General features: G+C 38.3%; 1 protein-coding gene across 10 annotated transcripts in view; it reads left to right on the top strand.

Annotated features, from left to right (window-relative positions):
• The window catches only part of stxbp5l (syntaxin binding protein 5L), a 116,108-nt gene that overhangs the window by 27,621 nt on the left and 63,521 nt on the right, over positions 1-24,966 (top strand). For all 10 annotated transcript variants that reach the window (XM_018681985.2, XM_018681981.2, XM_051070178.1 and 7 more), the window contains exon 3: positions 23,599-23,680. In XM_018681985.2, the coding sequence (XP_018537501.1) occupies positions 23,599-23,680 (82 nt within the window). The remainder of the gene's footprint in view (positions 1-23,598; positions 23,681-24,966) is intronic.

Below are 24,966 nucleotides of genomic sequence, written 5' to 3'. Positions count from 1 at the left end.
ATGCCGCTATCATCACAAACCGCAAAGAAATCCTGTGAATGCAATTAGCTTTGCTGCCAATGCAATGGTGCATGTAATCTTTAAGTCTTTAATTAGATCAGATTACATGTCCCTTTGAATTATATGATTTTGCTTGTTGGGACTTATGTTTACTCCACGTGATGGTGAGGATGTGTGTGCATTTATGCAAACCTCATGTCATCAGAGGAAAAAGAGTGAATGATGAAAAGGAAAAGGGAGGATGTTGATGTTCTGGAGTCTGTGCGACAGGAGACAAAGAGCCACTCTACATTCTCATCTCAGCAGCCAATGATGTCACGTGGAAAACTGTGTGCATTGCAACACAATAGAAAATTGGACTGTTAGATCTATGTCTATATTGCATTGCAGTGAAATTGAAAAGTCAAGAAGTAATAAGAATGATAATGAGGAATAGCTTTTCAGCAGTTCCTCTCATTTGCAAGTAGTCAACCAAAATTTAGGAGATTGCCATGCTAGTCCATTTCAAAAGATGTCTCCAACTAGTGCATATACTTTATTTCTTTCTTAAACAAAAAGCATGATTTTGACATTTTAACGCTAATCCAGGCCAAATGTTATGTTTCTTTTTTGTAACTGTAAGTGCAAGTATAACTGCCTGCATGATGCTTATGGTTTATAATACTGCCTTTTACTAAATCACTAAAAATGAGTTTGTATAAGCTGGAAATGCACACATGCAGCACACATCTGAATGGGTTTCTTAACAACATATGTGTGCTCAAGCTGCAAACAGTTTTGTTACTTACTGTACATCCTGGAGTGATATATTTTCAAATGACTTGTTGTTTGTTCAGTTCACCTAAACAGAAATGCAATGCATTCACATTTCCTGACTTAATGACTCACAGGTGTCCTGCATGCACCTGAATTGAACCACTGACTGGTGCAGAATGGATTGTAGGATACTGAGGGCCTCCAGTCTTAGGTAAAAGCAGCTTGCATTCCTCAGCCATGTTTGCAGGTGCCATTAAATCCGTTCGGCCTTCGAGGCCTTTCATAGAAATGCAGACTTTAGAAGATTCAGCCCACTCTTACAGGTACATGCATATACATACAGTACCTGAGGTTTGGCTTTCATTTACAGTTAGTGGTAAAACCTCATATGCTGAGCAGCTTATGCTGAAGCTGTCATATTAGACACAGTGCACTGATGATAATATACAAGCAAATACAGAACCAAACCTGCTCACTGCTCTTTCCACTGGAGTCTGGAAGGTGATTAAGACAAAGAAAGAGTCAGTGACCTCCCTGTGAAATGTGAATCACATAGCAGATGTGTAGATTGATAGAAATTTGTCTCTCAGTGATTTTGTCATAAAGTTGATGTGTAATTAGTTTTATCTTCTTATTTCCTGAGTTGATTATCTGTAAATTTTAATATGTCACAATTTACTGTATCTTGTTATTGCTATATGCAATACCAAAGAGGATGTCATCCACATCCAGAGCAGCCAACTGCAGTTACAGTTAATGTTTTTCAGCCCATCAGCCTTGGGGCCACACTGAGCTTATTCTGTACACTGTCGCCCACATGGCCAAATTTCCACAGGGTTTGGTCAGTGCATGCTCATCTTGTATTCTTCTTCCACTTTACAAAACACTATTCACCAAAAAAGGAAAGGAGACTATGTGCAGGTGCACAAATTGTTGTGGTCATGCAGAAGGGATGGTCAGTGTTGTATGAGTGGGTTATAGGGCTTGAAGTAATATACCAAAGGATAACTGAGTCTTTGTGATGCCATGGAAACAAAATGCTGTCTCACATGGACAGCCCAGATGTACTTGACCATCTGTTTTATTTATCAGATAAAAGAGGACACTGGAAATCTCTTGCAGAATTTGCCTGTTGTTTTGTCACAACTGATTCAATGATACACAACATTAGCAACCCTTACTGATTAACAATAATAAAATCCCAGATCAGTGGTTTTTGTGCAGCATGATCTATGGATCCATCCAACATTTCCCATGACTAATGTCTTAAAGAAGACAAAAAAGAGTAGATAAGAATCAATAGGTCCAAACAGCAGAGGGTCCTTTGGTTTATCTTTCAAGGACATGCACTCAAAACACACTATACCATGCTCGAATGAAGATAATACAAAACGTGTCCTTGGTGAGCACAGAAAAGGTGGTGTGACTGTGTCTCAAGGTAAGATTGTGCAGCATAGCACATCATATCTCATTAATTCATCCTGTCTATCACCAAAACAACAGACCCTAGCCAAAGGGCTTTACTGATGCCAGCTGCCTCCCTTGTTAATTTGATTCCTCACCTCATCGCCTGGAACTGGAGCCATCAGCCACTGAGCTGTCCAGGCGTTTTGTCTAGACATCTGGTTGTGAAGACAAAGGGACTTTTGTTGCTGTTTTTCTGATTTTTCCTTCTCCACCACAAATCTGTTTGTTTGTGGGATCTGGCTAAATTGACTGCAGGTGCTAGAGAGAGACAGAGTTTTCTCCTAATCACCTTTATAGGACTGATGGGGGGAGACACAGATGAGAAATTATGCAGTAGTTAGGGGAATGAAGGCCACTAATTCATTTGAAAAGTGGATCAAGACTGTCTTTATGTCAGGTTGTAAATTACATTGTTTTCCTTCTCTTGACACCTGTGCAATCTCTTTCATATAGTGTAGTATTGACACACACTTACAGTACAACATAAGTACTTAATTTCTAGTTCTAGTGAAATAGTAGTCAGAGAATCTTTAGCCTCTGTAATGTGACTAATTCCAGGTGAAACAGATCATGCAGGCAGAGCATCATTTTGAGGGATTTTTTGAAATACCTCAGGGATTTGATCAGTCAAATGTGGCCATATCATGGTGAGCATGGGGCCTCTGGAAAACCACAGTAATTCGGTGCAGGATACCACCCACAGTACAGTTGTTGTTGGCCTTCACCCACACCTCCTCACCTGTTGTTAGATCAGTGGGCAGAAGATGTGGGAGAAATGAATAAATCAGAACAAGCTCCTTTGGAAATGTAAACAAAGTTGTTTTTTTTCCATGACATTTAAATACACATGTCCAACCTATGTTCCAACTGTATGCATAAACTGGACAGGACAGATTACAAAATACAGTGGTCAAATGTCCTTACAAAGTCTAAGAAGATGACATTTTTGTGTTATGTGTTGTAAAGGTAAGTAAGTGTGATGAAATGGAGAAAACTTGCTGCCACTTGAATGACAGATTGTGGATTACTACTATGACACTGATTGGCTCCTTTATTGCTCCCTACTCTCTGCCTGCCCACTACCACAGAGTCACAAAAGACACAGATCCACTCTTGCAAATACAAGTGATCTTAAAAACACAAGACTCACTGATAGATAATTTTGGTTCTTCCTATACATAAGAGACCATTAGCTATGAACTGTACCTATACTGATCTTCTTAACCATGACTGTTGTCTGGAATAAGCATATATGCTGCCTTTTGAAGATGGGATTTTTGCGACTTTCTACCCGACCCTCTCTCTCGCTGGTCATGCCTCAGAGCAGAGTATAGATAGATGAGACCAAATGCCAATTGCTGCTATTTCCACTGCTTCTTTGTCTCGTGCCTGGGCCGATAGGTGGCTCTTTTATCTGCTCTTCTGGCCCCTGAAAGATGAGGAGGAATGATAAAAAGGGCAGATCAAGGAGGAACAAATTCCCAGAGACAGATAAGAGGATACTGCAGGGTCAGGCTGTGAGATATGGAGATGTAAAAAAGAAAGCTAACATAGGGGGATATAATTGGCAGCACAAGAGCAAAACAGTTGTTGTTAATACAACCACAGTGGGTTGAACATTGTCTAGAGTGAATACCCTCTAAATGGAAATTTTCGTGGGCCACTGTGTTGTTTACTGATTAGATTAGAGGTGATAAATCTGTGTCCATAATGCACAATGAATATGCACATAAACACAGTACAAAATATTGATTCACTTGAGGAGAAAAAATGTACTTTCCCAAATGTGCTGATTTGTTAATTGCAGTAATCTGATAAATTCTGATTACAACTTAACTTATTTTAAAGAATAATTGAATTGAAAAAGATTGAATATGATGCTAAATGACTCATGGAAGGTGCTTTCAGCCTTTACCTGTTAATGCTGGAATCAAACCGTGAGGAATTTGGTAGTGTCAGCAGAACACTTGCATCACTGCACATGATGGATTTGCTGATATCCTTTTTGAGTTCACTGTTTTTTGTTTTGTGCACTTTTTTTTATAAAAAAATTTTGAATTTTGAATTAGTGTAATATTATTTCTAGCTGTTTCTCAGTTTCAAGTGTTTTTGTTTTACTTCTACTCCTTTCTTTATTCCCTCCATTTAAATAGAATATTTGGTCTCCAGTTGTTCTAAACATTTGTAGTTTCTGGGGCGAATGAGTTATGCCTCAACACAGCAGCACTCGAGTCTATCAGTGTTGCATCTGTGTGTAGGCTCTTTGGAGAAGGATGCACGCCTTCAAGCGTAAGCAGCCGATTGGTGTAGGTGTATATGTGTGAACACAAGGGTGAACGCAGAGACACCTGCAAGGAAAGGAGAGAAAGAGATTGGAACGAGAGATGGGTTCTTGGCAGCGTCATGGAGTTGGGCTGATTTATCTTCCCACATTGTGACTCACCATTTATCAGCCATACAGTTTACATTTTAAAGCAGCTACTAAAAGACACAAAGAAAGAGATGGAGAGAATGGGGGTAAGAATAGCGAAGGAAAAAGAGAGAAGAGGGGGTGAGAGAAAAGCTGAGAAAAAGACAGCCTGATTTTAGGAGAAGAATGCTGGAAAGTAGGCCATCAATGTTTGTCTGAAATGCTTAAAAAGGCAGCTTAAAAAACAAAGCTGTACAATAACTCAGGGTTTTTAGTTTGCAGAGTATATGTTGGTTTCCATCTAAATGCAGAACGTCTTTGGACTCCATTAGCACGAGTGATCTGTACACTGCCATGATGTCTGGTTGAGGTTGTCTTGGTGTGTCTGAGCACATTGTGTGAAGATGAACTAAATCCATCAATGTGAAATTGTTATATACTAAATCTTTATCAGGTTGTGCAAATCCCTGATAGGCTGTCAATGTCACATGATGCTCTTTTCAATGTAATTTGATGAAGAACATCAGCTTTCATTCAGACTGTAGATCCAGTGTAAGGACAGTACAGATAGCATATTATAACCTTGTTACACATGGTTGGTTGACAACGTGTGTGTGGGAGGACTGCAGTGTTTGGGCAACTGCCTTAAGCAATCACCGTCATGTGAGCCAAGTAGTAATGTGTCACTATTGGAAATGTGTACAGTAAATACCTGGCAAAGATTATACTTGTGTTGTAGTATGGTTTGTAAACTGCAGTGCCTATGAGACTGCAAAGGTTTCAGAGGGTTATGCTGTGGTAAACATGTATGGTTCTACATGAGTATTCATGCAGGAGCTTATTTCTTTGTCTGAGTGGTCAGAATTTTGAATTGTAAAATCAGATTTTTCTATGATTAGCTGCCATGTATTGTATTCCTGTGTCAGTCACACATGCACTCGTCTTCACATGTATCTGATGACTTCCCTGTTCCCCTCCACTCAGTGTCTTACATTTGCCTCTCAAAAGCACTTGATGAGCACCACAGAACACTTAATGCCACCAAACAGAAATGCTTTATGGTCCTTTATGATCGCAGCACTGTGAGTGTTCAAACCCAGTCCCCCTCCCTCTGCTAAATGATTGGCTCTGACAGTTGTTCCATTTGCCTCACACCAACAGGGCTGTTGTGCTTATTTAGGTATGCAACATGTGATTCTGCTGCATTATAAAACTGGGGGCCAACAGGAGCAGTTAAGCCACTTAGTTTAGAGGCGAGAGCAGGTGTTCTGATACAGACCCACATACAGAATTGATGATGACTCAAATGTTAATTAATAAACCTTCTTGTGTTACACAATACACCAACACACCCTACAGTAGCTGATCAACTAATCCTAACCAAGTAAACAGTCACTGAATATCCAACACAGGAAAAATGGCAGTGAGGAAGTTAAAGCTGCTTTTATGCATACAGACATTGATCATTGTATGATTAAACTGTACACAAACAACATGAGACAGGTGTGCACACAGTGCAGGGAAACAAAGATGGTGTCATCTACAGAGAAGCAATCACATGGTTGAAAATAGCATCTGACTGGACAAGCTCGCTCGCTGGCCAAAGTCTTCCACCTGGCGACAAGCATTACTAACAGCATGAGCTGCAGTAAATGCCACAGACAGCTTTCTCACTGCTGTTTATTCCTGGAGCAGCGCTGCAGTTAGCAGTTCTGACAAGTGCAAAGCCACTGTAGATTCTGGCTGATACTCAGCAGCGGAGCAAGACAGGAGTTTTGACACCCAAAGTGATTATCAGTATGCACTGGCATAGGCTTGGTTCATCAGTGGACCAATCACAGGAAGATTGCATCTCTGAAATCACAGGGCACTAGGAAGGAATTGAGGAATATACTTCTGTGTTCATAAGCAATGATGATTATCAAAATGTTAATATTGTCACTCTTGGATAGAAATCCTGCAAGTCCAGTTTTTGTGATTCTCATGTTTGAACATCTAAGGAAGACAACTCTCTGTGGGAGACATCAATAAACCTCATGAGACATTTTTAAAAAGGAGATCAGAGCTGCTTCATAACATTTTTTAAAAATTCTTAGAAAGTTTTTGTGGTAAATATTTTTGGACATTTTGGAGATTCGAGTTAAGTATCTCAACATGAGCAATCTCTGTCACTATAATACTCCAAAAGTTATCCTTTGAAATACTTTAACATCTTCTAGATGAACTGGCAAGAAAATTTGGAACAGATATAAATGGTTCTCAGACAGTGTGTAACAGATAATGAAATAAGAGGTAGATTTAGATGCATATTGAAGAGATGATAAAACTTTTAAAAATAAAACCAAATGTTAGAGTAAGTTTAGGTCAACTTCATTTTTTAAAACTCATTTTTAGCAATTTTTATGAATTATTAGGAGTAGGACCCTGACAGGGTTTATGACCAAATAACTGCAAAACTAATGACATCCCCATCAGCCTCAGCTTTAGCCTACTTTGTGTTAAGTGCTAGTTAGCGAATTGGCATCCAGTCATGGTTCATCCAGTCATGGTGAACGTTGTCTGAGTGTCATTGGTGACCACAGGCAAGGTACTGTCAACATACTGTGTATATGGTCCTATACTGTAAGCATAATCATAAAGTGTATTTTGATAGCCTGATAATAAAAATAAGTTCACCAAGCTACCTTGCCCCTTTGCAAGCTAGCTAAGTTAGCTAATTTTTTATTGTAGGGAACTCAGTGATGCTCTGACCGTGTGTAGGCTATGTTTTATATATATTTTGACACAGCTTGGGAATTGTTGGGTCCCTCTTTGTAAATACTATAATTTAAAGAGTACAGTCTAGACCTGCTCTATATGAAATGTGCCTCAATATAACATCTGTTGAGATTTGGCACTATATAAATAAAATTGACTTTATTTGATCACCTAACCAAATTAATTTTTTTAATCAGAACCTTAAAGGTTCTGATTAAAAGCTGTTTAGACTTCATGTCACCATGCACAAACTATATATAAAATAGCGTGACAGCATGGTTTTGGAAATCTCATGCATACATATATCACTCCCCCGCACATTTGCATGCACATGTCGGCTAATATTAAAGGATTATATTTGTATATTTACATTTAAAATGTAAGTAGTAGCAAGAAAGCCCTAAGCTGTGTTTTGAAAGGTATTAAAGACATATTAATTTTCTGCTTTGAGGCAGAAAAGTGATTATGGATATGTTACCTAACATTAGGTTTTAAAACCTTGCTTGAGCTTTTTGTAATACCTCAGCATATCACAAAAGTGCCTGCCTAAAATGTATGCAAGTCTCTGTATATTCAAGCAGTAATAAGCAACACTCTTGGGTTGGTTGTTGTTTTTGCTCCACGTAGCATCGTCCTCTTCTCTCTTTTTCCTCATCTTTCTATTTATGTGCAGACAGACAATAATGGTCCATGTCTGCACATTTTAGCTTTGTTTTTCTCTGCACCCTCCTTTCTTTTTCAGTAGATTTTCTATCAGCTGTCTTTCACCCTCCAGTTCATTGTTTACCATTACGAACCTCTTCCATTTTGGTCTCCCTCACTGCGTCCTCCATTCCTTTTTTGCCTTTCTTCCCATTGCCCTTCATTTAACTGTGTTTACGATAGCCATCATTATCTTCCCGTCTTCTGCCCTTGCTGTCACCCTGTTTCTCCCTCTCCACACAGTTTCTCTGCCTAGATGGGCAGGCAAAGAAGCAGGCTGGGGGAGGCAGTGGGTTGTAATAGTGGTGCTGGTTTCTTAAAAAAAAAAGCCTGCAGGAGGCTGAATAGATATCTCCTGTCAAATTGCACATTACCCAGATAGAGCGACAGAGGATCTTGAGTTCCTACTGGCTGCTGCACCGTGTCTGTGCTCTACATGTTCTTAAATCTGTGTGATTGTGAGTGTGATTCTTGAGTGGCAGTGCATGTACCCTGGCAGGCTTGATCACAGCAGGACCTTGTCTTAGACTGTATTAGACTACACTTAGTTCTTTGGAGCAGAAAGGCATGTCACCGTGGTACTTGACAAACAGCTCAGTCCAGCTTTTCACAGACCTGAAACATACGCATCCATGCAAAGTATCATTTTGAAGAAGCGCTGTTAAAATAATATGAATTTTCATGATCCTTGCACTGATCATATTTTAGTTTTTATTGAAATATGTCATATGCATATGTACATTCTTAGCTGAGCTTTTTTAGGGTTCTTTATTGTGACTGTTCTGCAGTGCTTTCCCTGGTATGAAAGGAAAATATTTTTTTTCCCCTTGGGTTAGCTTTGTCGGGAATCTTTGATTGTAGAGAGTTCACATGGAGGGCAGCAAGCCATGTGTGATCATCTGTGCTTGATAGAGGAGCTGATGTGTTGAGGAAGTCTGTGGTGTTTTTTTGGAAAGATAAACTCTGAGACCATAACTTATTTGATAATCAGCATCAATATAGCCTCAAGCACTGTCACATTCATTTTGTCATTTTATCAGTATTTATTCCTCAGTGAAAGGCCACCACCTTTAGCAGATTTTTTTTTTTAAACAAACCTGCTGAATTGAGACAGACTTTAGATTCTTAACAACAGATTATGTATCTTATTCTAAACTTCAGTTATTATTATTAGCTGGCGCTATGAATATAAACTTCTACATTAAACAGAGGTATACACAAAAAACCACTACAGACATGAGCATATCATCATGAGACTTTAGACCACACAGAGGTGCATATTTGTGTTTGTGCTCACTGTAAGTCTATTTATTGCAGTTGCTGACAAGGGCAAACAAGCTGCAATGGCCCAAAACATTTCCATTGAGAGAAACATGCTGCAAATTCCGAAGTGATTCCAATTTAAAAACACATAGAAGATTACAATAAATAAATAAATAAATAAAACAAAAGAAAAATACTAATACTAATAATACAATGAGGGAAACATGCTGCAAATTAAAAAAACAAATTCATTAACAATAAAATACAATATAGAAACAATGCAAATCAAAAACACACAAATTCAGCAGAAAAAAAGCTACATATCTAGTCAACACACCAGAACTTCTCCAGGCCTCCAGAGAATTAAGTGGAAGAGCTTAAGGTTCAACCAGAGAGACAGAGACCAGACCTATGGACCAGTTGAGAGCAAGTGCTTGGGAAGCAGGAGTAAAGCTGTGACAAATATTTTTACTTTTACAATATTATAAAAGAGAAACAAATTTCCATAGCATGTTTCCGTTGTTGTATTTGTTTTGTATTTTCAACTGGCATCATTTCTGAATTTGCAGTACATTTCTCTTGATAGAAATGTTTTTGGCTGTTGCAGTGTGTTTGCCCTTGTCGGTCACAGTAGTTTACTTGTCTTTCATAAAATCTTGTGTAAACACCTTATCTTGGGATTAAGAGTACCAGTGTAGTTCTATTCTCTTTGCTAGAATAGATAGAAAGAGCAGAAAGGTCTTCATTTTGCCAGTCATTATATTTGATTGTGGATAGTTTAGTTGTCTTACTTATGTAATATTAAGATTTGAAATAAGAATAGATTCCTTTGGTTTTAAGTGTAGGATGAGAAACAGGAAGTTAGTTTAAGATAAGGATTGGGTCAGGACATGTAGTGTCTTCACAGTTGTAAACCACTATACATGTTTTGTGTGTGTGTGTGTGTGTGTGTGTGTGTGTGTGTGTGTGTGTCAGATACATGATTCATCTACACAGCAATGGCTCATTTACTGCTTCACTGTGATTTATCTGGACTGACATGTATCCAAAGTCTAACTGTGCTGACTTTGTAAATTTGTCTGATGGCTTTTTATTTATCACCTGCTGTGTTTGAGTTGCTCAGCAGGTGTGAACGTCTGCATCTGAACATTTATTTTACATTAGCACACTGAATCCGTATTGGCTGTTCTGTCCTTCTTGGCAGTTGGGTCAATAATCACAAACTAGAAGCCCACACTCTCTAATTACATTTTCAGTTGATTTAAGCCTTGTAAGAAAAATTAAGATGTTAGCTTTCTTCCTTTTTGATGGCAGTGTATTGTGTTGTGAGCCATAACTGATACTCTTTGAAAGAATAAATATTTCTTATGTAGAAGAAGTGACTTTATTAAACTGTCCTCATCTGATGAATAAATGAAAAATAGGGATTATAAAAGTTTACTGATATGAATGGGCCTCAATACAATAACTTTATTTTGTAGATTCTGTGTGGTTCCTGTACAAAAAACAATAAACTGCACAGACTTAAAGCAGCACTGAGCGGCTAATAAAAGTAGACAAAACCAAATTTCAGGTACTCACACATTCCACCAAGTGATGAACTTCATAATTACAAGAGCTTACAAAAGCTTTTTTGTAAACTAAATATATACCAACAATTGAAAAAAAGAGGAAAAAATCACTGTCACTTCTTCCAGCAACCACATACGACATCCGTGTACATTATTATCTGCCACAGTGTTTGTTTTGATACCACCACTTGAAATTGTCTAAGCCAGAGTTTAAAATTCCACACACAGGACCTTTAGTCATTCTTAGGTCCAGAAGTGCCACTCTTCACATTGTTTTTTTATGGATAGAATTACCCTAGGCTTATCCTGACTCTCTTTCTCACTGGTTTGAGAGAAACCTCACTCTGGTGCATTTGCTGTCCTTTCCTTTGACCTGTAAAAATCTCTATATGGCAGACATGTTTCCAGCTTCCAGAGGACCAATTTTATTGCCTCAAAGCAGGTTATCTGCAGGTTAATTACTCACTGAGCTCTTCACTGTGATGCAGTTGAGAGTGTACAAATGGTGTGCAACCTTGGGCGTGTGTGTGTTTAATTGCTTATACACAATAGTCATTTATGGCAGCGATGTAAAGCAGTGGCCCTTGCAATACCACACCACTGGTATTATAGCATACATGTTTATATAAATCACCTAGATTTTATTAATTTTATTTCACTTTTATATTAATAAGCCAGAAACAGAAAATTAGATGCCAACAATCACTGCTGTGCCAGAGCAGAACACTTAATCTGTTTCAGAATCATTTACAGGCTGTGCTAAAACTAGAGAGAAGGGAGGATGAGGGCAGTTTTGTTCTCTTGTAAGATTACGGTCCACAGCACAAACCTTTGTGTGGACAAGAGGAGACTTAGCTGTTGTGCCTACCTCCTCAGATAAATATCTTCTCTTCCATCACTGTTTTGGGTCACGGTCTGCCACAGATCTGCTGCAGTGGACATTAAAAGGTGTCTCAAGGGTACCCAAGGGCATTCACACTGTGCAGGCATCACCAGAACGGGGTACTTAAACCCTGCACCTCCTCAGTGATAACAATTGTATTATCTTTCTATCTCCTAGTTTTCTGCAATGTCCTCTTGCAGCAACAAACTTACTTACAGGTGACTGTAATCTCTCAAACATTCAGTGCCATAACTGAAACCATTTCTAGACTGCATGGACTATGTGGGTGTTTCTAAGCTCACCTACTATTTTTGTTCCTATAGGTGCGGCAGTGCTAAGTGAAAAAGTGTTGGGTGAAATGGACTGTAAATCAGGTCTTATCTCTGTGCTAATAATCAGCTCTGCCAGTAAACAGAGACAGCTTTTCCAAGATGAAAAAGTTTTCACATTGTGCACAGCAGCAACATTTGAATACACAGCACCACAAAACTGCAGCCACAGGGAGAGGTTGTGCTTGGAAGTCCTGTCATGTGATGTTTTCTGAGCATAATGTTGCCAGACGTTAATTTGCAATGCAGTGATCTACATAATGGCGGAATAAACAGAAGCAATAATAGATTAAGAGTTTTATATGCCCATTGCAGCATTACAGTATTAATTCTCCTTTATCATATCTTACTGTAATTAAAAATACATATTAAGAATTAAAGATATTACACTGCATTTGTCAGACAAGGTGAAAAAGAGGTTATAACAGGAATATTTTTTTAGATGAGACAGAGAGAATTTGTGGGGATGAGGGTAATTTTTTTGTACATTTTTAATGCTATTTTGCAGATGTCTGGTTCCATTTGCACCAGTACTAATTGGACTTGTGAATGTGTTCACCAGGAATTACGTTTTGGTGAAAATACTGAATATTAACGATTTCAGACAAGTTAAGATCAGGATATTGTGTTAATGCAGGAACATTTACAGTAGTGAATTAGAGTGATTTACATAATAAAGAAAATGCCTTAAAACATAAAAAAGGATGAGATAAGATGTAGAAAAAATAAAATGCAATAATAAATGCTGAAAATATTAAACAAGGCAAGGAATTAAAGTTGTGGCATAATGATAAATAGCCCCATATTTAATAAAGGAAATAATAGGGCAATATAGGAGATTAAACTACCAAAGGCACTTTGGATATTTAGTCTACATAATCACCAAACATCACAGAGGGCAGATATGCTTTAGCATTTTAATCACAATGATGTGAAACAGCCAAACAGCCAATTACATGCACACGTTTTAGATTACGGGGGCCCAAGCAAAACAAATCCCTTCTCTCACTGCTCTTACACCATCAGAGGAGAGAAGTGAGAAGAGACCTCAGTTGGCATTATATGATGTATTCACAGGGTGATGTTTACTCTAATCAAGGGCTTTTAAGTGTGATAGATTGATTTCTCTCTCAACAGAAACACACATGTGAACTGATTAATTGAGCCATCTGGATTGTTAATTATGGAGATTTTTATATTCATTGTTGAAAAAACAATAATTTTTAACAAATAATATGGACCACCAGCAACAACAAACAGGGATTTCAGCTGTCCTTGTTTGACTGAGCAGTAGCTTCCATGTAATACTGGGGAAAATCTTTTCTCTCCAGCAAGCATGGTGATTGGTACCAGGGTACAAAACAAAAGTAAAAGATGCTTCTACGTGACAATAAACACTCTTTCCCATGTGTACAAAATAAACATCAGGGGAAATACAGAATGTCAGTATGTAAGGCTAGACTCTGGAAATAGTAGGTTACACATTAGTCCAAAGTTAGCAGTCTGACAGTAGATAACATTTATCTGAAGCTTTGTATCATCGTCGGACAAGCTGCAGTTCAGCACCAGCAATCGTAGCCTTGCACAACCACTTTCTCAGATGACACTGATTGCACAGAGCAGTGTGCATGGGACATCTGAACAGAGTTTTAAAGAAGGTGCCTTTTTGCCCTACAAAACTGTAAACATGGGCAAAACTGCATAGAATGGATTAAACATTCTGTGTTGTATCACAGAGGTAACTTATGTACATAGTAACTGTTGTGTAGTGTTTATTGTGTATATTATGTATATTTGTGATTTTTGATTGTGGCCATGTGATTCTTGTCTGTGCAGTGTGGATGCAACTGCGCTGGTAGACACTGTTTGGCCATTACAGTGAATTGAATTTACTGGATTGAAGCCAAAGTGTAGCATAACATGAGTTAAATGCATTAGTTTTTGCCATTGTAGGTTATGTTACCCATAGGCACATTTAGAACTGGCACATACAGTGTGTTGGAGCCACTCCCCGTTGCTTACTAAGTCAATAATTTATGGTAATATTAGTGGCTTTGTCCTCTGTATTGAATATGGGGGAGTTGATAGCAAATTTGCCCCAACTTGCATTACAAGAACAGTGCTATGTCAGTTGCTATGGATGCTGACTTTATTGGCTTGGACCTATGAGCTTCAGCTTTTTTGATATAATGTACTGTATGAAATGCATGCTGAAGACCCTCTTGCATGATTTTCCAGCACAGAGAAATAGCATTAATTGACCAGCTAGCTACAGCTGATAAAATCTGCAGATGAGAGCCACCATTTCAGCTAGGTATCCTGACAGATATGACTAAAAGTGAGAGCCCTGCCCTGCAGACAGTTTGGTGGATTGAGGGTAAACTGGATGACACCATGCCATCATTATGAACCTCTGCCATTGTTAAAAATATAGAAACACCAACACCATTTTAAGGGTTTTCCTCATATTAAGTGTGTAAGCTTGCAGTCTTATTCTAACACAGGCATGATGTGCATTTGTTAACATACAGTATGAGCAGGTGACTGCAGTAAACACTTAATTATCTGCAGTGTTTTATCAGCAGTGAGTCATGTCTACAGCGTCACCTGCATGTCTGAGATTAACGGCACTTCACAAGCTTTTGTGCAACTGTGTTGGATCTGTCAATCAAATTTGTTGGTAAGAAAACATTGTAGAGACCTACTGACCTAATGTACAGAGCTGTATACAGTAAATGCCACCCACACAAATGCACTCATGGGACAAAGACACACACACACACACTGTGCACACACTGTATCTGCTCTGCTGTGAGATGCTCAAATCTAAATTGGCCAGCTGTGTCCCCACTGCTCCACCAGCATTATTACATACGCACAAAACAGTTATTATACACACCCCTTCATACACACTCATGCTCACACACACGAGGAGAGGGAGAAGAGAAGAGAAACGTGATGGAGTCTTGGAGACAAGATTAACTGTGGTTCGTACAGGATGAAGGAGAGATTTTTGAGTGTGGATGGGGGAAATAAAGACAGGATGAATGGATAGCAGGCCAATTAGATTAAGAAATCAAGTCTCACATTGGGATCAATTCAAGTCAAAACCACAGTGCTGTGATTTTGAGGAATTGCATGGCTGTAATCAACAACAAACTTAAATGTCAGCACTTTGAACAGCAGCCCAGCCCAGGTAATAAAACCTCTGCTTGTAGAAAAACATGGTTGCAGGATCTGTAATGCCATCCAGACGTTTCTGTATTCTGAGCTTGGGTTGGCCACTGGCTTCCATCTCAAAGACAGAAAAGATGGATTTGGGATGTAGTGAGGGTGACTGAGTAGGGTTTCAACACTCAGCTGTGCTGGTATCTGTAACTGTCAAATGGATGTGAAGGGAAGATTAAGAGAACTAGTACTTGTGTCACCTAACCCAGTCACTCAGTGGATTCTATAAAACAGAATAAAAAACAAGGAGTATTTTCTCTCCCTAGTTGCATCCATCACATCAAAATGCCTTATATCCATGCTTGCTGAACATGCCGCAAGAGTCTAAACTTAATGTATCTCCATCATCAGTTCTCAGTTATCTTTTCACATATCAAAATTCATAATCTCATCATTTATTATAAATTAATGTGACTATCCACCATTCTCCAACTCTACAAAACATAGAAATATTGCATGCTTTGTTTTTGTTAATGATAAATAAGTGAGTGCTGAAAACAACAACAAAAAATATATGTAACATTTAGTAGTGACATGCTGGTGACAGTATATGACGTAGACAGAAATTAGACAGTGGTCAGAGAGCAACTGTGATTGGAAAGAAATAGAGGCAGAGGAAAGGTTAATCAACTGTTAATCCAGTATTAAAACTGCATCCAGGCTCATGTTATTGACAGACACAACAATTAAGCTGAACTTTGCAATTTTCACATTTTCCCAAACTCTGACAACATAGTGCAGTAGGCTGTGACTCAAGGTTATTTTGTGATTACATATTTGTAGCCACACATATACACACACATATCAAATACAATGATACAATAAGTTGTTTTTTATCAGATATGTCAACCTTCCTTTGAAAGTAAAATTACCGGGAAGAGAAAGCAGTAATCAGTAGTACTCAAACAAAATAATGGGAGTTGGCTGCTACAATCACAGTTACTGAATAATTCATTGTAGCAGCTGTACTTTACCACAATGTAAACACACCTTTGTCTCTTTATATTTGAACAGGCGATTCTGTCACTGCCATCATTGTTTTCCAGCGAATGTTTGTTCTTTCCATTGATCATGACATGGCTTAAAAATGACAAAACAGTGAGCTGGTGAATTATTATTAAGAGAAAAGTGTAATAATTGTAAGTTGTGAAAGTGCTTCACACACACATATGTAAGGTGTAGCACATGCTTTATATACTGTACAGAAAGGCCCACATCTACACTCGTGAACGTGAACACTGTGTATGTGGGAAGTGTTCACCACATGCTCCATCTGTTATTACACTAATCAAGGTGTTAAATAAGGCTTTTGCAAGCCAACATATCACACTGCATAGCCATACAGTGTTTTGACATAAAATATTACACTGATTTATTTTGCCTGCTCTTACTCTCCACTTACTTCAGAATCATCTGGGAGAAACATATGGGCATAGCCAGTTTTGTGACTCTTTTTTTCTTTGCTGTGATTTTTTTGTACCCTGAACAATCCACACTGTTAATGGATGCTGTAATTAATAGGCATTCTAGTTCCTTCGTCTGACAAACCTTCCATCCATTTTGTTTTCAAAATAAGACACACGTGATTTGGAGACAGAACAGAATGAAAAAACAAGGTGACTGCAGAGAGGTCTGTCACAGTCTGTGATTCAGCTGTCAGGGACTGAGAGGAAACCAGACAGGGTAGATTACACCTGACTGGCTACATGGTTCAGCATGAAAGAGCATTGTTGGTCTTTACAAAATGTGTATCTGTTAGCCTGGTCTACGGTTATGGATTCAATTTTAATACTGAATTAGCATTATGCTGAGCTAAACTGTTGAAATATTCTTGACTCTGTATTGAAATGGTGTTTTTTATCCGCTTAGTCATCATTATCAACATCATCACATATTTTTAGCTTTTATATGCTTGTCAAGGAAAGAGTCGGTAAAGATTGTAGGCTTTACTGACAAAATCAGGACTTGTTGGATTCAAGAAGACTGCACTAATTTTGCCTTCTTCTGAGGCTAAAGTGGACTGAGTTGCAGTTCCTCTAATGGCTGTCATTGTATATCTAGGCTCCGTTAAAAATTCAAAAATTCAAGAACTCTTAACTCTTAAAATATGAAGACAACTTTTTTTTGCAGTAGTTATGCTCTTTGTAGTTTAGTTTGTAGCAATTTTGAAAGTCGTGCTATTATCAAGGGTATGTTGTGTGCTTGCAAATTTTGACACAAAATCATGATTTTGGACCATATAAATGAAGTTAACTGTACTGGGGATAAATTTAGATGAAAGAGGACTATTTAGCAGCATGTGTTTCGGCCTTTCACAGTCTGTTGATTGCATGTTCCCTTTTGTTACTTTTTCTACGCTTTCCGTTCTCATGCAGCACATGCCAATTATGATTACTGTGGCAGATTTACCCTCAAAATTCTTGATAATTTTTCAAATACTGGCTCCCTGATTTCAGACTGGAATGCAAAAGCAGGCTTCTAATTTCTGACTTCTTTTGTTGGCTGAAATGACAAATGACACTGGCAGACTCAGCAAGCTAACTAACTAATACACTGGAAACAGCATTGTTCTTGTATTGCAGGCTAAAGCTAGTTAGTCATAGTATTTTAAGTATGACAAGGGCTTTAATATTTGTGTTTTCAAATTCAATTTTTCTCTTAAATGTTTCAAGTCAAGTCAAAAGGCTTTTAGATTGAGGACTAACCAATGAATGAGGAGGAGCATTCTCATCCGGCAGTTCTTCATGAATGAAAAGACATATAGAGAAGTTCAGTTGCTTCAGAGGAGAGAGGAAGAATGCTTCAAGAGTTTATGAAATGATGCATACAATTACTGAGGCATTAAAGCAGAGAACAGAGAAAGGTTGCAGCCAATTTAAAAATCTTATTGTAAGTTACAGTCAGATTTGTCTGTTTGTCTGTCTGTTCTGCAGTTCTGTCTGGCCAGTTATATACTGACTGGAGATGGGGACCTGTAGGTAGTAATGGTGATTGTTCATCACACATTCTGTAGATGAGAGGCTTCTAATGTTGATTTGCCATTAATGGTAGCTGATTGTAGCTTTTCTTATTGTATCCATGCTGGCTTGAATGATTACATAATAATTAAGGTGTTGGCAATTTTAACCAACCGCCCTATGATGCAATTAAAATTTTCTCCACCCCATCCCTTCCTCTGTCTTTGCTTGTTGTCAATGGAAAACAAACAAAAAACATTTGTCATTGTTTCTAACAATGGACCCACTCTATGTGTTTCCTTCCCTGCAGAGATAAAAACACGCTCATGATTGGAGCCTATTGGGTGCTTAGTTTCATGTTTGAAACTGATTTGATTGTTTATCCACAGTCGGTAATAATTTATTGAAAATAATAGTTGTTTAAACCCTTTTAGCAATGCAGTATCTTTCAAGCAGTACCCCACACCTTATCACTCCATAATAAAGCATACATGTGCCACAGTTCCTTGTTACTCTTACAGGTATAAGTTTCTTATGTGTGAACCTGTAACAGTGATTCTAACTGATCATAGTGTAATACTAAACATGGAGTATTTCATAATATGCAGTTATATGCTGCAGTACATAGATGTGAACCCGCAGCCAGCTGTGTCAAATAACAAGCTGTTTGTTGGTTAAATGTTAATGTATGTTGTAACTGATTTTCCTCTTGCTTAAGGAGAAAATAACCCCAGATTTAGAAATGTTGTTTCCTGTTGTGTGTCCTCCACTAGGTGGTGCATAGAAGGAAGATAAAAGAGGATAAAGATGAGGAAAGATGATCCATTTGATTGGTGGACATGATTGGTGTCATTTCACATCACTAAGTTATTGAATATCTCTTTTGACAATAAATCCGTTCCCTCCGTGTCCTTTAAAAGCTCACTGCTCTAGTTGCATCAGCAGACATCTCCTTTGTGTTTTGTCTTCTTAGGATGCATGTGCACTTGTGTATCAGACACAATTATTATCTGTGACCAGAGGTACTTTGCAGAAACACCTCAGAAATGTATGAAGCTTCATGGATTTTACTGTATAACCTTATTATTTTTAAGATGTTTTATGGGAATAAGGCCCTGGTTTGACTGCATCACCTGTTCACACCAGAGACAACTGTGCGAGCTAAACAACATGTGTTTTGATTTAAATTTATTTGCTGTCACTTATTGGTTTTTCATGCAGAAATCACCAAATACAATGAGTAGCTCCAACAGTTTCTCATTGGCATTCTGTCCTGTCAGCTGGCAGCAATACAATGTTTGTCGCCCGTATGGGTGTAGACAACTTCACCTTCACATCAGCTTTGTGTTTTGACAGCATTTTATGTGTTTTGATGCGGTCCCAAGTGTGATGTGAATTTGAATGGGATGTGTACAAAGACTAGGCTGTCAAGGAGAGAATGATGCAGACTGACAGAGAGATGATTTAAGTCTGTCGTGAACCATTCCCTTTCAAGTCAGCCCCTGAATCTCACATATAGGCACCAGTTCCTCCTTGTTGAGTGACTAAACTAAGCAATGTACATTATTGTAATCCTCTGACCTTATTTGTCTGAAGCAGTATCTACCACTTTATAGACCAGACCATATTCAGTCTGCTTTGTGCATAATTTCCATGTGATTCTTTAAGATTTTTCAAAAAACTGTTGTAGTGTATGCAGAAAATTACACCAGTGTAGGTGTAGGTTGTGTAACATAAAGCCTACACTGTAGCAAGCCTCACTCACAGTGTCAAGACTTTATATCATACTCTCAAGCAGCCAGCAGCCTCTGGCTTGTTTATTTTATTCTGGAAGTCACCTGCTGTGTGGTTATTCAAAGGAGAAATACACATAGACTGTGTGGCTAAATGTACAGACCTGATTTCTTTCAGTTAGGTGGCTCAACACAGGCAACTGTTTGAAATAGAGAGGGCACATGGAGAGACAGGGCAGAAATCAATAAGAGAATTCCTATATGACAGCCTTTTTCCAGCAAAGTGATGGTCTCTGTTCTCTGTAAAACCTTATTTTCACAGACTTTGGTCTAAGCCTGTATTCTTTTGGAATTCAGGAAATGTGGTTTCCCAACAACCTGAAGTAAACATATTCATTAATTTCAGAATTAATAGAACTGCCACTGGCCAAAATGTAAACAACAGTGTCAGTTAGCATGTTGGTGGTTGACTCTAATGTATGACAATTTTCAAACATTTATAAGATAAGAACTTTATTAATCCAGAAGGAAATTGTTGTACCATACATAGCTCCAATAAGCACAAAAAACAGAACTGATAAATAAACATGAAACTATAAGAATAGAATAAAATAGGATATATAAAATATATCCACCAGTATTTACACACTATATAACAGCAAATTTAACAACAGATTTGACAAACATTGTCAGTGGAATAGTAATATTGCACGTCATGACAGTAACAGTGCACTAACACATGATAAGAATACAAGAAACCAAAATCTGCAGAATGTGTGTGTGTGTGTGTGTCCCCATCCACTGGTGCTTCTATCTCTTACTATTATTTTGGGCATTCTCGCCTGAGCTGCAGCTGTGCAGCAGTCTCACTCTATAACACACACACACACATATATATATAGGGTGCAGGCAGCATACAAACACACACAGCAGACACCTGTCTGACTTTGTTTGGGTCATAATTTTTAGGCATTGTCCTCTGCCTCATTATGTCTGTTGTCTGTCATGATATCTCACCAAACCATTAATTTGATAGATTAATAGTGAAACTTACAAATGAACATTTTACGAAAGCCAGTATATCTACTTCAAATATAGTGGCTGGCACATTATGAGAACTAAGTAACACAAAAGTATTTAATGCATTTAAGGCAACCACACAGGGGGTTATCAAGCTAACTTTGACCCAAAATAGCCATTTTACTGTTTTTTTTATTACATAGGAAAGTCTTAGGCAATCATCTCATACTGTGTGGCACCGGGCGCGAAATAAAGCCTGTTCCCTCTATGGAATAAATTTAAAATGACAGCATAAAAATAGTCTTGTGTTATCAAAAGTACATATAAACATGTGCACATATTTTTCAGTAGACCCATAAATTATAAAACAACAGCCTTAAGAAATACTTGTTGCATACTCGTTTATTTTGGATTTTTTTTTTTTTTTTTTTTTTTTTGCAAAAGTTAAGAATGAGTTTGAAATGGTTATGAGCAGTATTTTGAACCGTGAACTGTCTGAGTCCTTTCTCCCAGGGGCACCTGAGATCTGCAGCTTGGTTCGACAATTCACCATATCAGAGTCCATGGCTGCTGCTGCTGTAGATGCGATAAGTCAGTCTAGCAAGACAGTCTGGATGTTTCTGCCCTGTTGGTTTCAGAGCACATTGTGAAACTGAAATGAGATGTGCCCACTCTGCATACTATCAATCTGCTGGATTTCTGATTGAGTCCTCCAGCCTATCTGCCTTCTGTAAAACATTTTACTTACCTTTTGATATGCTGTCCACACAAACACGTTGTTCTCATACACTGAAATACCTCTTCACTCTGCAACAGGTTAAACCTTTGTTCTGAAGCCTCCTACTCTCCATTATTACTCATATTGTGTTACATTAAAACTGAACACACATTTTGTTCTCCCTGACATTTTTCTATTTTTTCACTGTCAGACAACAGAAGAAATATATCACACATTGCCCTGAGCTGTTTGTCAGGTGTTGGTAACCACTGATGCCAAGTGAGGTGGACAGAAATCTCTGGAGGGAGAAGTGGAAGGCAAACTAGTCACATCATGAGTTTTGTGTAGGAATGTTATTAAATTTCATACTCACATGCCATCATAAGATGCAGCATAAAAACTGTCCAGTACATAAATGATAAGAAACTGAAGTAAAAGTTATCCCAGTATGAACAGAAGTAAGTAAACACCTATCACCTAAAAGATAAATTAACACCTAATAAAGTGTTAGTAAATTAATTGTGAGACTGCAGTTCATTGCAGTACTACTAATATATGGTTCTGTGCTGTACCTCGGGCTATGTTGGCAACAGTCAATTCTCAACAACCTGTAGGGATTAAATAACTACTCCTGTACCAGGTCCAACTGGCTCTGTTCTCATGTTGTGTCATTTCCCCCTCCTGCTGATTTCCACCTGCTTTGAGGGATGTGCTTGGGGATTATGCTTCCTCTGGTAACTATACTTGTCTCCTAAACAAACTGCATGTGGATTTATTTGCTGATCATCAGGACTATTCCTGTACTCATTCAATGATTGTACACACAGTGAAATTACTTACTGAGAGAAAAGAAAATGCACAATATTATGAAATAAAAATCAAACAGGAGGTAAATTGCGACCTATCTGCCCTGTACAGAATACTAGTGTAGTTTATGTTAGTGCTAAACTTAATGAGACAGTTGTTATTTTTTACATCTGATCAGTCTTGTTTTTCATCATGTCAGTTGCCAGATTATTTATTTTTTATATGGGTTTTGTTTTTGAACACTATCTGGTCAGTTATTGCACAGTTTGAGTGGCAGTTTTTTTTTTCCACTCTTGCCAGTTTAGGTACACCTAGCTAAAGCTAATGCAGTAATACTACAGCCATACAATGAATCCTTCCTCTGTGCAGGTTATAATGCTTGTGGTACTTGTTTTACATGTCACTGTTGTATTACATGTTTCTCATATAGTCTGACATATGAATAGAATGAGCAGAATAGAAACCCCTGTTGCTGTAGTTGTAAAATTGTGGACAGAACATTGAATACTTGCAGTAGAAAGACGTCTATTCCTGTCAGTTGTAAATGTCTAGATCCCCTTGCAGTTGTGGAGTACAGAGCCACGTACACAAAGCTTCTCACCCGTGCTTGCGTGGATGTTTTGCTGTGAACTTAACTGCCACAATGCAGAAGGAGAGGCACAGTAGGAGGTGTGACAGCAATCAGCACAACAGCACAATCATTTTTTTTCAAATCCAGTCTTATAGCCTTCTTATACCAGACCAGTGGAAGTTGCTTTACCATTCTTTGCTATTTCAACTGCTGTGCAACTATAGTTTGTGCACTTATAACATAAGGTAAAGCAATAATCCATAACTGTTGATTGGATGTTGTCCCTTACACCTTTCTTAGGAGGGCACCTTACACCACAATCACTAACACATACAAATAGTACTGTACAATAATTATACTGTTTTTAACTGTATTGTGCTGAGGTACCCAGAGTGCACTTCTGTACTTCCTTGACTCTGTCATCAGACTGGGACGACCTGGGGTGGACTGCTACTGTCAGCATGAGAGCGGAGCAGCTGTTCTTCAACTGCAGTTCCTCATCAATGAGGTAAGGCAGACTCCATTACAGTGCAGTCTTCAAAACACTCTTATGATGACATACAGAACAGCAGGAGATGGAACACTCTATAATGAACTATCTGAATTAAAGGATCGTTATGATCATTACTTACTCATGGACACCAAATTTTTCCTCCCTGTCTTTAAAACAAATTTCCCTCACTGCCTGTTTTTCTACTGTCAGACTAGTGCTGTGTGGGCTGATACATGGCAGTACTCTGCCTCAAGTGGTTCATTTTAGGGCTTTAACAGCAGCTTTGTCAGTTTGGTGCCATATTTTGTTTACTAACAAAACTTAGTAAACATATTTTGTTTACTAACAAAATATTGTAGGTGTGTTAGAGAAAGAAAGGTTGTTGTGTTAAAGGGCAGAAGCAGAGTCACACAGGTCTGGAACACAAAGCTGTCTGTGTTTCACTTTCTTGTTCCTTCCTTTATTCTGATCTACTTTATGCACTCTCCCTGCCTCTCTCTGCTTTTTTCTATACCCACTCTATTTCTTTTTAAGCCCACTGGCTTTTTCAGCCCACTTCTCCATCACTCATTGGCCTACTTGTGATGTGTCTGAGGTAAATGGATGTGGATGGGCCTGAAGAGGGGTGTGTGTGTGTGTGTGTGTGTGCGTGTGTGTGTGTGTGTGTGTGTGTGTGTGTGTGTGTGCAACAGGTATTGACTTTGTATGTGTATATGAGTATGTATGTGTGGGCTTAAGTGTATGTGTAAGTACACAGACTTACTGTGTGTGTGCATGTTTATGTGCCTTTTACTCATTTTTGGTGCATGTTTGCTTGTTGTATCTACAATTTTATTTTATTTTTTCATATTCATATTTATTTTTTTACTTCATTGTGTGGCACATGGTACGTGTGTGTTTCACACTCCTCTCTGGTCTCTCATATATGAGTGTTTCCTTGCAATGACTACTGTAGGTCCGTCCTTTTGTTTGACAGGTTGATGTATAGCAGTGCTGTGTGTCAGTGTCCTCTCTTAGATTCAGCATGTGGGTTGTCAGCCGCTTCACTAATAGTTGACTTGCTTATTCAGCCCGACCTCTTGACATGCAGTGAGGTGTAATGATTTACTCCCATTAGACATATGAACCCACAAGCCACTTCTTGCAGGTACCTGTGAATATTGAGCTTTTCCATGCATTAAGAGCATCTCTCCTCTCTATATCACAGAGAAGTCATATAAATCACCACATCTACTTGTCAAGTGTTTTATTATGTAGTCATAGTCTTATACCATGTCACTGTTGTAAGCCTTTCGATGAGG

Source organism: Lates calcarifer, linkage group LG1 (genome assembly GCF_001640805.2).
Source record: "Lates calcarifer isolate ASB-BC8 linkage group LG1, TLL_Latcal_v3, whole genome shotgun sequence".
NCBI classification, from domain to species: domain Eukaryota; kingdom Metazoa; phylum Chordata; class Actinopteri; family Centropomidae; genus Lates; species Lates calcarifer.
Note: the sequence above shows the minus strand (reverse complement) of the source record. Positions and strands in the feature narration are given on the sequence as shown.